The sequence below is a fragment of the Eptesicus fuscus genome, chromosome 7 (genome assembly GCF_027574615.1).
Source record: "Eptesicus fuscus isolate TK198812 chromosome 7, DD_ASM_mEF_20220401, whole genome shotgun sequence".
NCBI classification, from domain to species: domain Eukaryota; kingdom Metazoa; phylum Chordata; class Mammalia; order Chiroptera; family Vespertilionidae; genus Eptesicus; species Eptesicus fuscus.
The window spans coordinates 48,575,733-48,591,647 of record NC_072479.1 but is presented as its reverse complement, the minus strand read 5'-3'; the positions used below and the strand labels follow the sequence as shown (position 1 = coordinate 48,591,647).

Sequence of the window (15,915 nt, the reverse complement as noted above, 5' to 3'; positions counted from 1 at the left end):
AATATTTTATTATTGCATAAGATTAATATAATTTTACTGCTTATTCTTAATAAGAGCCACAGGATCTAGAATTCACCTTGGTTCTCTCAGAATTTCTTCTGATATTGCTGGAATAATGTTCTGCTTTAGAAAGTCTGAATCCTCTTCTTTTCAGATGTTCTCTATCCTTTATTGTAAAGATCTTTAATATATTGGATTTGTTATAAATTAATGATTAATGCAGAGTCTCTGAGTGAATAATTCAACAATTTGACCAAGACTTTCTTAAATCATTGGCAATATAAAGAAATTGCAGTATTGTCACAATGGTAATTTTTGCTGTAGCTACAGATGATAATATCTTTACTTTTCCTTGTTTTTACAATCCAAATAAAATCTACAGATTTTATTTAGTTCAGGATTGGGCCAAGTATTTTTTTTTTTTTTTTCCCAAAAACGAAGCAGATGGGCCAAGTATTTTTATAGCTGGAATTTCATGTTTGTAATTAGTCATTTATACTAGTGACCTTAATTAAAAATACTGTTCTTTTAAATACCATTTAATATTCCAACCGGGGTGAGAATAAAATTTTTCCATTTGTATTTTCAGGAAATATTTTACCTTTAAAAATTGAGTGTTTTATTTTATTTTTTTTTAGCATACCTCCGGATAACCTTTCTATTCAAGAATTTCAAAGAAATGAATGTATTGATGTGGAGGTGAGGAAGCTATTTAAAACATTTTTCTGTGACCATTTGTGAAAACCACATTGTAGAAATGTTAAAAGTATAAAATTGCTAAAAAAAAAAAAAAAAAAAAAGGGGGGGGGGGAAATAATAGATTAAACTTAAACCAAAAGCATGAAAACTCTCAAAGAGGTTAAAGGCTAATTTTAAAGCACTGAAATTTTTTAAATGACTTTCTAATATTTGTTAGCTTTGCACTGAGTGTATGTTTTCTAGATACTTAGGTGTGTCCATTTAATAATTTTAAATAGCAGTTCATTCAGTAAATTAGTCAGCAAGCATTTTTTAAGGCTTACTTTACAGTTTAATGAACAAATCAGATGTTTGTAATTAAAATTGATCTATCAGTTGCTTAGATTTCTCTCATTTTTAACCAGCCATAGATGGCCTTTATCATTCTTAAAAGAAATGAGTTTTAAAGAATATAGTTTGTTGAATATAAATGGAATTTAAAGTAGGAGTTTTTGGTTGTGGATTTTTGTTTGTGTGTGTGTGTGCGCGTGCGTGCGTGCGTGTGTGTGTGTGTGTTTTATTCTTTAAGTGGTTTAGGGAACTTTTAAGTAAATAAAATCAAATACTTTAAAGTGTACATAAAAAGCATAAGCATCATCATATAGATACAAAATACTGCCTTTTGTCCAGTTACTATATTAAAAGTCTTGTAAACTTTTTTAAAACATTTCTTCAAAAGGCAAAAATAGTACATGATATATTAGAAATAAGATCAACATTTACTAAAAATTGTTGCATAACAATTTACATATTGTAAACAGTTTATAGTATTGACTACTTTGTGATAAAGTTATTTACTAAGACGGGGAGAAGCTGACTAGTCATCCTCTATATTAACCTTAAAATGTTTGTGTACTTCTATTAAAGGAGATTCTTTAAGTGATTTTTTTTTTACATAAAAGTTAAATCTTACATTACAAATTGTTATTTGAGTCCGTCTTCTTCAAGAAAAAAAAATGCATTTGAATTTGCCTCTATTGTTTCAGGTAGTTCAGCTTATCAGCACTGAGATACTACCTTATGCCAATTTTATTCCTAAGGAATTTGTTGGTCAGATAATGACCATGCTTAATAAGGGCTCAATACATTCTCAGTCATCTTCATTTACAGGTATGTTATTTCAGTTATTTTTAAAAAATGTTAATAAGTATTGAAGTATTTTTGAAGAAGCTTAATGTAAAAATGTTTACTCCTATGATTGTGGTAAATGTAAATGGGTAAGGTAATTTTTATGAATGTGATTTAGAGCTTTAAGCTTTACGAGGGGAAAATGTGGTAAATATTCTGTGAATTATATGCAATGAATTAATTGCAAAACACTTAAGGAATCCACTTAAGTCTTGCAGGCTGACATGTTTCCAGTTTTGTGAAGTCATGGATTATTGGGAGGTAGTAAGTGTATATTCTGCCACTTAGTAGTTGGTTAACTTTTCTAAGTTTGCGTTTTGTCATCTGTAAAATGAAGATATTAATACCAACGTCTCTGGACTATAAATTTCAGAGTTAGTCCATTAAAAAAATAGATACCTTGACATTAAAGAAACTTAACATTTAGTGAATACTACTTACTATGTGTGGGGTTTTATGCCAGAATATTAATCCCATTTCTCACAATATTTTTGTGAGGACAAGTTCCATCATATTATAGAAAGGGAAATGGGTTTAAAAAACTTGAAAAAAATTGCCCACAATCTTAAGGCTGGTGGCCAAAATTAATCCTTAAAAAGAACTACATGCTCCTTTTGATTATATCATGCTGCCTTACTGGGAGATAAGTTGCCTTTTGCTGTTATTTCTCTTTTCTAAACCTGTGCTTAAATGTTAAATGTAACAGTGGCATCATAATGTGATTTTTCTGTGTGATGATTAAAAAATAGTAAAAATGTGCCATGAATATCTATCCTCAATCCCCAGAATTTACCAGAGCCATGACTAACTTCTACTAAGCTGAACACTTTAAAGAGCATATATGTGTGTAGCTTGACCACTAGATGTCTCTCATGTTGCTTAATTCACAAACTAGTTCCTTTTTTTCTAGCCCAGTTTTTAAAACTGATCTGGTAAAGTGCAGATTTAATACACATGAGAACCTCAAAGAAAAAATCTTAAAAGTCCATTTATCTTAATGTGATCACTTTTATTATTGAGTGCGTAAAAATTATAGATACATTTTTATAAAATACACATTAAGAACAATATAATTATTAGATGCAAATATTCTAGGCTAAATAGGGACTACTGAGTTACAATGTATGCTTTTTTAGTAGTTTTCTCATGCTATCTCTTGCCATTTATACTATTTTTAAAAATTCTTTTCTATTTTTATTGATTTCAGAGAGAGAGGAAGGGAAAGGGAGAGCGAGATAAAACATCAGTGATGAGAGAAAATCATTGATCGGCTGCCTCCTGCACACCCCCTACTGGGGATTGAGCCTGTAACCCAGGCATGTGCCCTGACCGGGAATTGAACTATGACCTTCTAGTTTATGGGTTGAAGCTCAACCACTGAGCCATACCAACTGGGTCCATTTATTTATACTATTAAATGTATCTGATAAGGTGCATGGACATTCTTCCAATGACTGCCATAGGAAACAGACTTCTCAGCTTTGCCCTTGAGTATTCCTTAAACACACACATACGGATCTTTCTTGCTAAACAAGAGCAATTTGTAAACACAGAGGATCCAGTGATCGTTTTTAGTCTCCTGCTCTAAGTACGATCTGACAGCCAAAGCTCACAGACATTTGAGAAATTCTTCAACATGAAAGAGAAAGACCAAAACAAATGAAGAGGGGCAAAAGAAACTGGGAGGAAAGAGGTAATGCGGAGTCATAGAAACCATTTTTTAAAAGAAAAGCACAATTATTGTAATTAGGATGCTCAAAGAGATAAATACTTTTACATTCATGAAACAAGAAAAATGTTATTAAAAGGGAATAATTAGAACATTAAAAGAGGCCATAGAAACTAAAATGTGGTGGCTGAAATAACAAGTTCAATGAAGGGTTGGAAGAAAGCATTAATGAAGTAACCTAGAAAGTATAGCAAAGTCAAAAAAGAAGAAAATATGAGAATAAATAAATAAAATTAATAAAGAGGTCTAACATCTGACAATAGGTCTTCCATAAAGAGAGCAGAGGAAAGCTAGGAGAGAAAATTCTCAAAGAAACAACTTGAAGTAAATATCCAGATTAAAAATGGTCATTCAGGACCCAGAACAGTGAAAGAAAAAGAACCCACAATAAAGAATGTTATCATGAAATATCAGAACATTCGGGGATAAAGAGAAGTTCCTAAAAGATTTCAGAAAGAAAAGAAAAAACTTCCACATAAGTTGTATGAAAATGACACATTGGAGCCTGGACCGGTGTATTCAGTGGTTAGAGCATTGACCCAAGCACCGAAGGATCTCAGGTTTGATTCCCAGTCAAGGGTACGTGGGTTTGCTCCCCTGGCCCAGTTGGGGCATGTGCAGGAGGCAACCAATCTATGTGCCTCTCACATTCAGGGGGAAAATCATATATATAAATTTGCTAAGAGTTGTATTAATTTAACCTTTTATTGACCATCAAAAATTATTTTACAGAAGCAGAAATTGATATTCGTTTGAGAGAAGAATTTTCTAAAATGTGTTTTGAAACATTGCTCCAGTTTTCCTTCAGTAATAAAGTCACAACGCCTCAAGAAGGATACATCTCACGAATGGCACTCTCAGTACTTTTAAAGAGGTCTCAAGATGTACTACATCGGTATATAGAGGATGAAAGATTAAGTGGTAAATGCCCTCTTCCAAGGTATATATTTTATTAAAGAAAGAAATACACTATTATAGTTATTCATAATAAAAAAACTCTGAAAAGTGTTTTCATAAATGATCTGAACTTCACCTGAGGCTGTTTATAATTTGATGTATTTCATACAATCTAAATGTTCATAAGTTTTGCTGCTGATATATGAATGTTTTATTAAGGGATGTTTTCAGTACCAACTTACCTTTTTGAATTTGAAAAACAAATTGAATTCTGAAAATTGTTTTTTTCTCAAGGATTTCTGAATAAGGGCTTATAAATCTATATGAGCACATGATTGTAGATCTCTCTGGAGAGAAAATAATAAATTATGCTTCTAGTTTGGTTTACAGTTATTTCTAGGTTTCTCTGTAAGTCAGCTAGCCATATCTTAGATCTTCTTTTATCTAATTTGCTTATTTAAGTCCTTGTACCTAAACTGATTTGCTTCTCATTTAGCCATACTATTATAGTGGAAGGGTCTCAGAGGCTTTCTGTTAAGCTCAGGCTAATCAAAGTCGGGGTATATGATCAAAAGTCATCAAAAAATGCATTCATAAATCAGGGCTGTATTGCCAATCTACTTTTTGATGGGGAAGTTAGAATTTAAGGCAAAGCAAATGAAGTAAATAAAAAATATTGGAAGACGAAGTTATTAAAGTTATGAAAGAGGAAATGTGGGTCCCATTTCCTAAGGTACTATTAGAGAGGTAAATCACTAGCTCTAAATCTTTGTGCACATTCTCATATACTTATAATAAATTTTTGGAGTTAGATATAGACATTTTAGAAGCTTTTGATATGTGTTACAAATTGCCTACCAGAGATTTCTACCAATTTACATTCTCCGAGTATATGATTGTCCTTTTCTTAAATTTTTAGCATTTCAGAAGTATTTGCCAGTTTATTATTTATTTTCTTTTTCAAATTTGATGAATGAAAAAGTCACATAGTAATTTAATGTACGATTTTTGAATTATCAATCCTTATTAGCCATTGTATTTCTTTTAGGATTCACTGTATTTTTAATTTATAGGGCATAAAAATTATACCTCCCCTATTCACACATAGATAGATAGATAGATAGATATATGTATATATATTTGCCCTTTATATACAACTAGAGGCCCAGTGCACAAATTCGTGCATGGGTGGGGTCCCTCGGCCTGACTGGCAATCGGGGCTGATTGGGGCCAGCCAGCCAGGGGGAGGGACCGCGAGAGGTTGGCCAGCTGTGGGATGTTGGCTGTGGGAGCACACTAACCACCAGGGGGCAGCTCCTGCATTGAGCATCTGCCCCCTGGTGGTCAGTGCTCATCATAGCGACTGGTCAACTGGTCGTTTGGTTGCTTAGGCTTTTATATATACAGATAGCATTCCAAAGACAGGTATTAGTAACATGGTTATAGTCATCATTGAAATTGATTCATCAAAATTGATCTCTGAAATATACTTGGATAGCAGTTATAAAGTTGCTTTGCTTGGACTGTTTTTATTTATTAGATTATAACATTATTTGGTTTCAAAATTAACTTCCCCTTCATTTTTAAATATTTTTTGTTTATTCTATTGCTTTTCAATTGAATCTTAGTTATAGTTGTGCCATAAAGTGTTATGTTCTCTCTTATTATGTTTGATGCAGTTACCATTACATTATTTTCTAAAAAGCTGCATGGCAACAGGATAAAATACTTCAGTGCTTACAAAGCATGGCTTGAAATAGTACCTTGTCATATGTTAGGAAAATCTTATCTGTAGAATGAAAACACAGACTCATCCCAGGAATCAGGTTGGGGTGCTGTTTATACTATAGCAGAAGAGCTTTATTTTGTAGGGAGAAAGAAGGGACTCAGGCCCTAACTGGTTTGGCTCAGTTGATACAGCGTTGGCCTGCGGACTGAAGGGTCCCAGGTTCGATTTCCAGTCAAGGGCATGTGCCTTGGTTGCGGGCACATCCCTGGTGGGGGGATGTGCAGGAGGCAGCTGGTCGATGTTTCTCTCTCATCGATGTTTCTGGCTCTCCGTCCCTCTCTCTTCCTCTCTGTAAAAAATCAATAAAATATTTAAAAAAAAAGAAGAAGGGACTCAAGCTATTTTTGTTGATCCTTTGCTACAAGTTTATTCTTCATTGCTGCTGTTTCCAAATAGTGCCACCCTAGGACTGATTTTGAGCATGTTATTTGTTGTATTGGAACGTTAAATAAGTATTATTGTAATTTTAAACTTACTTTTAACAGCGTGATAAAATATGTATTAGGAGGTAATAGCAGTCTGTATTTCCATTTAATCTTTGGCAAATCTTTTTTAGTACTAATTAGTTAAAATAAATACACCTTTCACAGAGAAGTTTTAAAAGCATATATTATAAAGTGTTTTAATTTTAAGTAGTTACATGAAATAGTTTACAAATAAATTTAGATTTGCATGAGTAGATTGCCTCTCCCCCTTTTTTAAATTGATAATTAATGGTAAGAACTATATATCTTACTAGAGGCCTGGTGCACAAAAATTCATGCACTTCGGGGTCGGGGGGGTCCCTCAGCCCAGCCTGTGCCCTCTCACAGTCCGGGACCCCTCAGGGGATGTCCGACTGACAGTTTAGGCCTGCTTCCCAGGGGATTGTGTCTACTCTGTCAGTCAGACATCCCTCTGGCAGCCTGGGAGCCCTTGGGTGATGTCTGACTAACGGTTTATGCCTGCTCCCCGGGCCTAAGCCATTAGTCAGACATCCTTAGTGCTGCCGCTATGCCGGCCAGCCCAGAGCCAGCTTCTGGCTGAGCGGAATCCCCCTGTGGAAGCACACTGACCACCAGGGGGCAGCTCCTGCATTGAACATCTGACCCCAGTGGTTAGTGCGTGTCATAGTGACCAGTCGTTCCCAGTCGTTCCACTGTTAGGGTCAATTTGCATATTACCCTTTTATTATATAGGATTTGCACACAGAAGTACAGGTTAATAAAATGATTTCTCTTTTTTAAGAATTTAAAACTAACATTAACTTTGCATTATACTCCATTTTTCTCGAAGTCCATTTAGTTGTATAAACACAATAAAAAACACACATGCATATGTTAAGATCTTAATGGAAATAATTTCTCGTTTCTTTTTTAGGCAACAAGTAACAGAAATCATATTTGTTTTAAAAGCAGTTAGTACTCTCATTGATTCACTTAAGAAAACTCAGCCTGAGAATGGTAAGTGCTTAGAAACTCAGCTATTCTAAACTCATAACGTTTATGTTCTATTTATATGTACTTTTTTTTATTATTATTAAGTTAACAGAATTTTAGGAACATACAGCTATTAGACTTACTTTTCTCTAGTCTTGATGACAATTAAGCATCAGCCCATTAGGATGTCAATTAAGTAAAATTTATTTGTAATGTTTTGTCTTCATGTAAAACAACTATTTGGCTGACTTTTTTTTTTTTTTAAGTAAATTGGTCTGAATTCAGGGTATTGCATGGACAATTCACATTTTGTGTATTTTTAATATAGAACATCATTGACTTTTTCAGGTATGGGGAAGCTTCCATTCTGCATTTGTACTGATTTACTGTAAATATATCAACTGTATAAATAACTATGAATCATTTTTATAGTACTTTCTCATTTATTTTCCCTTTTTGTTACTTATTCCTGTCCAATCTGTTCTTCACATTATGGCCAGAAATGACTTTTCCAAAAGTATATTCAACCATTTATTTTTCCATCCTTGTAAAACAAAACAAAAAAATCTTTTTTACTTATTACCTACCAAATGCATGAAGAGTACTGTCTGACTATTCTATTCATGCTTGATTTCCCACTAGACCTCATACACCCTACTCTCCAACCAAATTAAAATTCTATCTACTCACGTATTACCAACCCTTTGCTTATTTCATTCTCCTGCCTACATCCACCTAATTCAAATACCATTCCTCTTTTAAGCCTGTTTTTAATCCTTAAAGGTAAATAATTTCTTTATTTTTGTTGTTGAATTCCTAGCTTTTTTATGTGTACCTTTGCATTAAAGCACCCTATTTGTGTTATAGTTATACATGTACATGACTCACTCCCCTTAAATTGTTAAGTTCTTAAGAGGCTTTTTGGGCCTTGTTTTGTTCTATTTTGAATCCTCTACAACATTGTTACTCAAAGTCTGGTTTGTTGGACCAGCCCCTGATTTTAAGAGTTTATTACTGATCCAGGACAAGGTAAAGAGCTGGCACCAGAATGTAAGTCAATTGTGTCACTAAACACGCTCACTCAGCTGATAATTTTTATACAACTTGACTTTGATAAATAAGGAAATATATTGGTTTACATTCTGGCACCTAAGATGACTGGCACTTTAAGCAGCATTTCTTTTACTAACCAAGAAAAAAGGAAGTTCCTAATAAATGAGTCATAGGATACTTGTTCCTGTCAGTTATTATATAATTAAAATAAATACATGTTTTTCTGTTTTTAAATCTACCCATTGGTACTTTGGCCTAAAAAGGGGGTGAGTACTATGTGAACTCTTAAGAGGCAATAATAGACTTATGTTTATTCAATCCAAATCGAGGTGTGGAATTTCTGGGGAAAATTCTGGAGCAATGTCCTAAATTCATCTCAAGTTCAAATTTAAGTTCTTATAAAAAAAATACTCTGGCTAATTTTTCAGAGAGGGAAACCATGCATTGACTTTCTAGAAATCAGTCAGTAAAATCTTTATTAGATCGCAGGATAGAATTAGATCCTTAAAAGTATACTTAAGACATAAACAGGAAGATCTCTGTTTCCCATGTTACTGCTATAGATATATTACATATAACCAGTATATTTCAATGTATAGTACTTGCATTCTTTTGTATGCTCCTTAGACAGCTGTCAATAATTTAATGAGAATTTGTTTAAAGGAAGAAAGGGGAAGGAAGACTCAGCAACCTTTTTTTTTTTTTTTTTAACGAAGCCAATGGGCCGTAGATAGGGCAGTATATAAACAATTTTAATGTTAAAAATTGTTTAAGAGCCCTAACCGGTTTGGCTCAGTGTATAGAGCGTCGGCCTGTGGACTGAAGGATCCCGGGTTTGGTTCCGGTCAAGGGCATGTACCTTGGTTGTGGGCACATCCCCAGTAGGGGGTGTGCAGGAAACAGCTGATGGATGTTTCTCTCTCATGGATGTTTCTAATTCTCTATCTCTCTCCCTTCCTCTCTGTAAAAAAATCAATAAAATATATAAAAAATATTGTTTAAGAGAGTTAGAATTATGCCTCTAGGCATATGAAGTGAAGTGTAATGTAAATGTAACCATAAATGATGATGATGATTATAACATATTAAAAAGGTATAATAAGCTTCATAAAGAAACAGAAAAAAAGAAGATAACTTAGAAAAAGCCAGGCCTTCTCAGCAGAAATATGTTGAACTGCTCATGGCCAGTTCAAAATTAATTTAGAAGGATGGCTACACGGTTTGGAACCAATGTATATTTTACATCTGTTTAGCACATTGGTTATTTGTGTTAGGGTTTTCTAGTGGGTGAGGAGGCATTATTGGACTTATTTTTAGTTTGAGATAATTTTATTTTTATCATTTACCTTGATCTTTATTTAAAAATTTTTGAACAGATAGTAAACACACATGTTTCAAATGTACAAAAAGATATATACAGTGTGGGGCAAAAGTAGGTTTACAGTTGTTTATATGGAAAGGAGTGCAATAATTAATAAATAATAACACAAGAATAAACTCTGCTTCTGGTACTTACAACTGTTAAGTTTACTTTTGCCCCACCCTGTATATAAAGGGAAAAGTTTTAAGATCTTCCCCCTGTTCTATATCTACCCAGTTCTTACCTCACCATAGGCATCCACTTTTATTAGTTTTTTAATCCTTCCAAAAGTTTATGTAAAAAGAAAATATATACTTCACTATGCCCCCAGTTTTTAGCATAAATGAATGTGTATCATATTATTACCTACTGTTCTGAACACTTTCCCCCCACACTTCATAAAATACTATGAAGAATCTTTCATATCAATACATACAGCTTTTTCATTTTTTTGATAGTTAAGTCCAAAGTGCCCACCAATATCTATGGTGAGTTTTAAAAAAATATTTTAATTTAAGAAATCTGAGTAGCTTTCCCTTAGTTTAAGAAGTTATCTTAAATAATGTATTTTTGTATTTTCCTGTAATAAACAGGGCAATATCGGTAAGTTTCAATATATGCAATCTTGTTCCCCCCAAATTTTTATCTGAGTAAAATACAAATAAAATGTATCATCTTTACCATTATTAAGTACTAGAGGCCCAGTGCATGATTGAATCATGCACGTGTAGGGTCCCCTACATGCTTTCGCTTTCGATCGCGGGGGGAGCTGGGTGCCTTCTGAAAGGCCTGGTGCCAGAGCAGACAGGCACCCAGCTCCCCCCCTTTTGATGGTCCGCGGCGGGATGTGAGCTTGCTGCCCCAGAGGCCCCTTCTGTGCCACAGCACAGCCATGGCGCAGACGCTGAGCTCGGGCAGATGCTCGCTGCCCCAGAGGCCCCTTCTGTGCCGCAGCACAGCCATGGCGCAGACGCTGAGCTCACGCAGACGCTCAACCCCGCTGGCGACGCGAGCTCAGCATCCTGCTGGCCCAATCGGCTACCCCGGCCACCCTGAGTCCCACCCCCTGCGCCTCCCGCTGGCCCAATCGTGGGTGTAGCGGAGTGATGGTAATTTACATATTACCATTTTATTAGGTAGGATATGTATAGTTCAATATTATTAAATACTAGAGGCCTGGTGCACAAATTGGTGCATGGGTGGGGTCCGGCCAGCCTGCCCCAATCGGGGGGGTAAGGGGCAGTCGGTGGTGAGGCCAGCCAGGGGAAGGGGCTGTCCCGCCAACCTGCAGCCCCTCTCCCCACCCAGCCTCACCCCAGATCGGCCTCCCCACCCTGATCAGGGGCAGGGCCTGCCAGCCAACCTCCTGGGGCCCCTCCCCCTGGCTGGCCCCACCCCCAATCAGCCCCCACCATCCCAATCGGCTCGTGGCCCCTCCCCCCAGCCAGCTCTTCCCCTGATCGCCCCCCCACACACACCATTCGGGGGTGGGGCTGGCTGACCAACCTCCCACGGCCCCTTCCCTGACCGCTGGTCCCCAGTCGCCCCCCAACCCCCAATTGGGGTTGGGGCCCAGTGGCCAATCACCCGTGGTACCTCCCCCCAGCTGGCCTGGCCCTGATAGGACCCCGATGGGGCGGGCCAGCCAGCCAACCTCCTGTTGTCTCCTCCTCCCGACAGGACCAGCCCTAATCCTCCCTGACTTGGGCTGGGCTGGCCGGACCCCACCCGTGCATGAATTCACGCACTGGGCCTCCAGTTGTATATAGTAAATCCTCGATTTTGTGGACCTCAATTTAACAGACTTCAGACTTAATGGACAAAATTTCTGGTCCATAAGTCATATGTGAAAATTAACACCCTGTTAATTTTAAAATGCTTTTGACCAAGATTTGTTTATAATTAAATTAAGAGGTTATTTTTTGTTATCAATTCACTGTTATTTTTAACAAATTTTAAACACTAGGATATATGTTGGAAAAAACAGTAGTAATTTCACCACCATATATAAATATTACATATCTACAACTATAGTCTATTTTAAATCCAAGAGTGACTGTTCTTAAACAATGTTCTTCGAATGATTAGCATGTGATCACAAAGCATCTCATTTGGTAATTGGTTGAGTGGCATGACTTTCTGCAGGAGTTTTTTTTTTTTAAATGTATTTTCATTGATTTCAGAGAGGAAGGGAGGGGGAGAGAGAGAGAGAAACATCAGTGATGAGGGAGAATTATTGACAGCTGCCTCCTGCACGCCCCCTACTGGGGATCGAGTCTGCAACCTGGACATGTGCCCTTGACCAGAATTGAACCCGGCACCCTTCAGTACACTCTTCAGTGTTAATTGGTATATAACACTTTTGTCCCTTCACTAAATGTCATTCAACAGTACTAATTGTTCATGGTAGTCCCTCCCCACTACAGTTCAAATCTAATGATATACATCAAAGATTGTCAAACAGGCCAAGCCAGTGTGGCTCAGTGGTTGAGTGTCGACTCATGAACCAGGAAGTCACAGTTCAATTCCCAGTAGGGCACATGCCTGGGTTTCGGGCTCAATCCCCAGGAGGGGTTGTGTAGGAGTTAGCCAATCAATGATTCTCTCTCATCACTGATATTTCTTATTTTTTTTTTAAAATATATTTTATTGATTTTTTTTTACAGAGAGGAAGGGAGAGGGATAGAGAGTTAGAAACATCGATGAGGGAAAAACATCGATCAGCTGCCTCCTGCACACCCCCTACTGGGGTTGTGCCCGCAACCAAGGTACATGCCCTTGACCGGAATCGAACCTGGGACCTTTCAGTCCGCAGGCCGACGCTCTATCCACTGAGCCAAACCGGTTTTGGCTCATCACTGATATTTCTATCTCGCACTCCTCCCTTCCTCTCTCTGAAATCGATTTTAAAAAAAAAAGATTATCAAGCAGTACAAGAATAAATCTGTGTTGGTTATTTAAAATTAAAAGCAATACCAAGGACATTACAGAGAAAATAATTTAATATATGTATATTTTTAGCACACAACTGTATAAAAAATTGAACTCTTTTCTAATTATTCTTGAAATGTACACTATATTCTCTAGCAATTATATTGAAAATGACTAAGGTTTTGAAGTATTCTAAGTTACTTGACTTAGCTTTCAAGGCTTTTGCAAATTGCTGTATCATTTTAAAATGTACTTTTATTAAATTTGTTGGTATTGATATGTCTGCACATTGACTATATATTTTCCCTTACATCTTACTAAATATTGCAGGAAATCTCCCAAGGGTAAAAGAAGATTGTGGAATCTCCATATATTTGGGAATTTTTTCTTTGCTTTGCATTTAAATGATTGTGTTTATGTTAATTGGGTGATCTCTGGTATTGAAATCCACCCTTTTCTGAGGTTTTATACTTTTTGCATTACAGTTGATGAAAATACCTGGGCACAAGTAATTGCCTTATACCCAACGTTAGTAGAATGCATCACCTGCTCATCTTCAGAAGTCTGCTCTGCACTTAAAGAGGCATTAGTTCCCTTTAAGGATTTCATGCAGCCACCAGCGTCCAAAGTTCAAAATGGAGAATCTTGACCAGCTACAATAAATTTAAAGAAGAAAGATATCTAAAGAATGTCTGCTCCTCAGTGAGTCTTCTATTAGAAGACATTTCTTGCTACAAATAATTCTTGGCAGCTGTTGTTGGCCTTCTTTAAATTGTACTTACCTGAGTTCAGTAGTTCTTATTACAAGCTTACACGTCAGCAAAGGCTCCTGAATGAGTATCAGTGCAAGCCTTTAATAATTAAACTGATTAGAGAGATGGTTAATACTACAGCATACCTGCTACCATATATTCCATTGGTGATTTAAAAGTGAGCTTATGTACAGTTTGTGATGTATGTGTTAATGATGTACTTTTTAAAAAGAAAGAAAAGATATTTCATTCAGTCAGATTTATTAGGCTGGTGTTTTTGCGCCCTTTTTCAAGTACAAAAGTGTACTAAAATTTTATGCAAGATGGTACTGTAACATTCCATATTATCTATAACCAGCCTTTGTAAACAAAAGGAACTGATATACTTGTGTGTATAATAAATGGTTACAGTTCTGTATAAAATAGTTGCATTTATTATTTAAAAATTTTAAATACTGCTAATGTTAAATGCTTGATGCTGTATTTATTATTAATATAAAATTGTTTGCTTACCTTTTTACTTATAATTTGCCTTCTTAAGCGGCAGATACACTCACCATATAATCATGCAGTTAGCTTAATGATTATTTTAAATGTGGTTGCTAGTCACTATTAAATGTCTGGCCAGAAAGGTCATGTAAACACAGCAGCAAATAGTTTATGATTTGCTGATTTTGCAACTCCGAAGTATAGGTTATTAATTTAATACATTGAGATATTTTGTAGCACTATGACTCCATCATACCTCATTTCTTTAAATGTCTTTTCCAGCTTTCACATAAGTATGTCTGTTTTTATATTTGCTGTCTGGATTTTAAAGACTTTGATATTTTATATTTCTATTGAGTCTCCTCCCCCCTCCCCTACTCCCTCACTGACTAACAGCATTTATCACTGACTTTGAATTATGACCCAGGCAAAATGATTTCAGATTTCCTAAAATTTTGCCTGTAAGGTTTTGTTCATTTCAGTGCTTTGTTTTGTAATGTCTTCTCAAGAAGCAAAATAACGATGCTGACCCACAAATATAAAATGTGTGTGTATTCTGAAACAATGAGAAATGTATTTTTGGAGATAGAGAAGCATTTAGAAGTGCAGTAAACTTTATGTCATGGAGAAAAATGCTAATTTTGTTTCACTTTCCTCTGCTAGTGAAGAAATGCTCCTGAGTACATTAACTTAACTGTTCCTTAAAAAACGGACTGACCTAGCTTACTGTATTTTTTATTTTATGGATTATACTATTATATTTTTCTTCTGAATTAAATTTTCATAACTTATGTGAAGACTCAAGGATGTTTAAAATAATTATTTTTCACTAGAGGCCCGGTGCACGAAATTTGTGCACAGAGGGGGGGTTGTCCCTCAGCCCAGCCTGTACCCTCTCCAATATGGGACCCCTCGAGGGATGTCCGACTGCCTGTTTAGGCCTGATCCTAAACAGGCAGTCGGACATCCCTCTCACAATCCAGGACTACTGGCTCCCAACTGCTTGCCTGCCTGCCTTCCTGATTGCCCCTAACCGCTTCTGCCTGCCAGCCTGATCACCCCCTAACCACTCCGCTGCCAGCCTGTTTGCCCCCAACTTCCCTCCTCTGCCGGCCTGGTCACTCCTAACTGCCCTCCCTTGCAGGCCGGGTACCTCCCAACTGCCCTCTCCTGCTGGCCATCTGTGGTGGCCATCTTGTGTCCACATGGGGGCAGGATCTTTGACCACATGGGGGCAGCTATATTGTGTGTTGCAGTGATGATCAATCTGCATATTATTCTTTTATTAGATAGGATAGAGGCCTGGTACAGGGGTGGGGGCCAGCTGGTTTGCCCTGAAGGGCGTCCCGGATCAGGTGGGGTTTCCCTTGGGGTGTGGGGTGGCCTGAGCGAGGGGCCTGTGGTGGTTTGCAGGCCGGCCATGCCCCCTGGTAACCCAAGCAGAGGCCCTGGTATCTGGAATTTGTTTTCCTTCTACAATTGAAACTTTGTAGCCTGGAGCGGAGCCAAGCCAAGCCTGGGGCTCCCTCCGAGGCCGCAGTCATTGTGTTGGGGTTATAATTGAAACTATGTTGCCTTAAGCAGATGGGCCCGGCCAGGGTGTGCGGAAAGCTTTGCTTCCCCTGTTGCCG

At 36.9% G+C, this 15,915-nt stretch overlaps 1 protein-coding gene across 3 annotated transcripts in view; it reads left to right on the top strand.

The window, feature by feature from the left end:
* Positions 1-14,313, top strand: part of MON2 (MON2 homolog, regulator of endosome-to-Golgi trafficking) — a 114,822-nt gene extending 100,509 nt beyond the window's left edge. For 2 of the 3 annotated variants that reach the window (XM_054718910.1, XM_054718909.1), the window contains 5 exons: positions 639-699; positions 1,725-1,848; positions 4,328-4,535; positions 7,641-7,723; positions 13,529-14,313. In XM_054718910.1, coding sequence (XP_054574885.1) covers positions 639-699; positions 1,725-1,848; positions 4,328-4,535; positions 7,641-7,723; positions 13,529-13,692 — 640 coding nt within the window. In that variant the 3' untranslated portion in view covers positions 13,693-14,313. Of the gene's footprint in view, positions 1-638; positions 700-1,724; positions 1,849-4,327; positions 4,536-7,640; positions 7,724-13,528 lie in introns of those variants that run through there. The other variant, XM_054718911.1, reaches the window with a different exon arrangement.
* Positions 14,314-15,915: the final 1,602 nt, after the last annotated feature.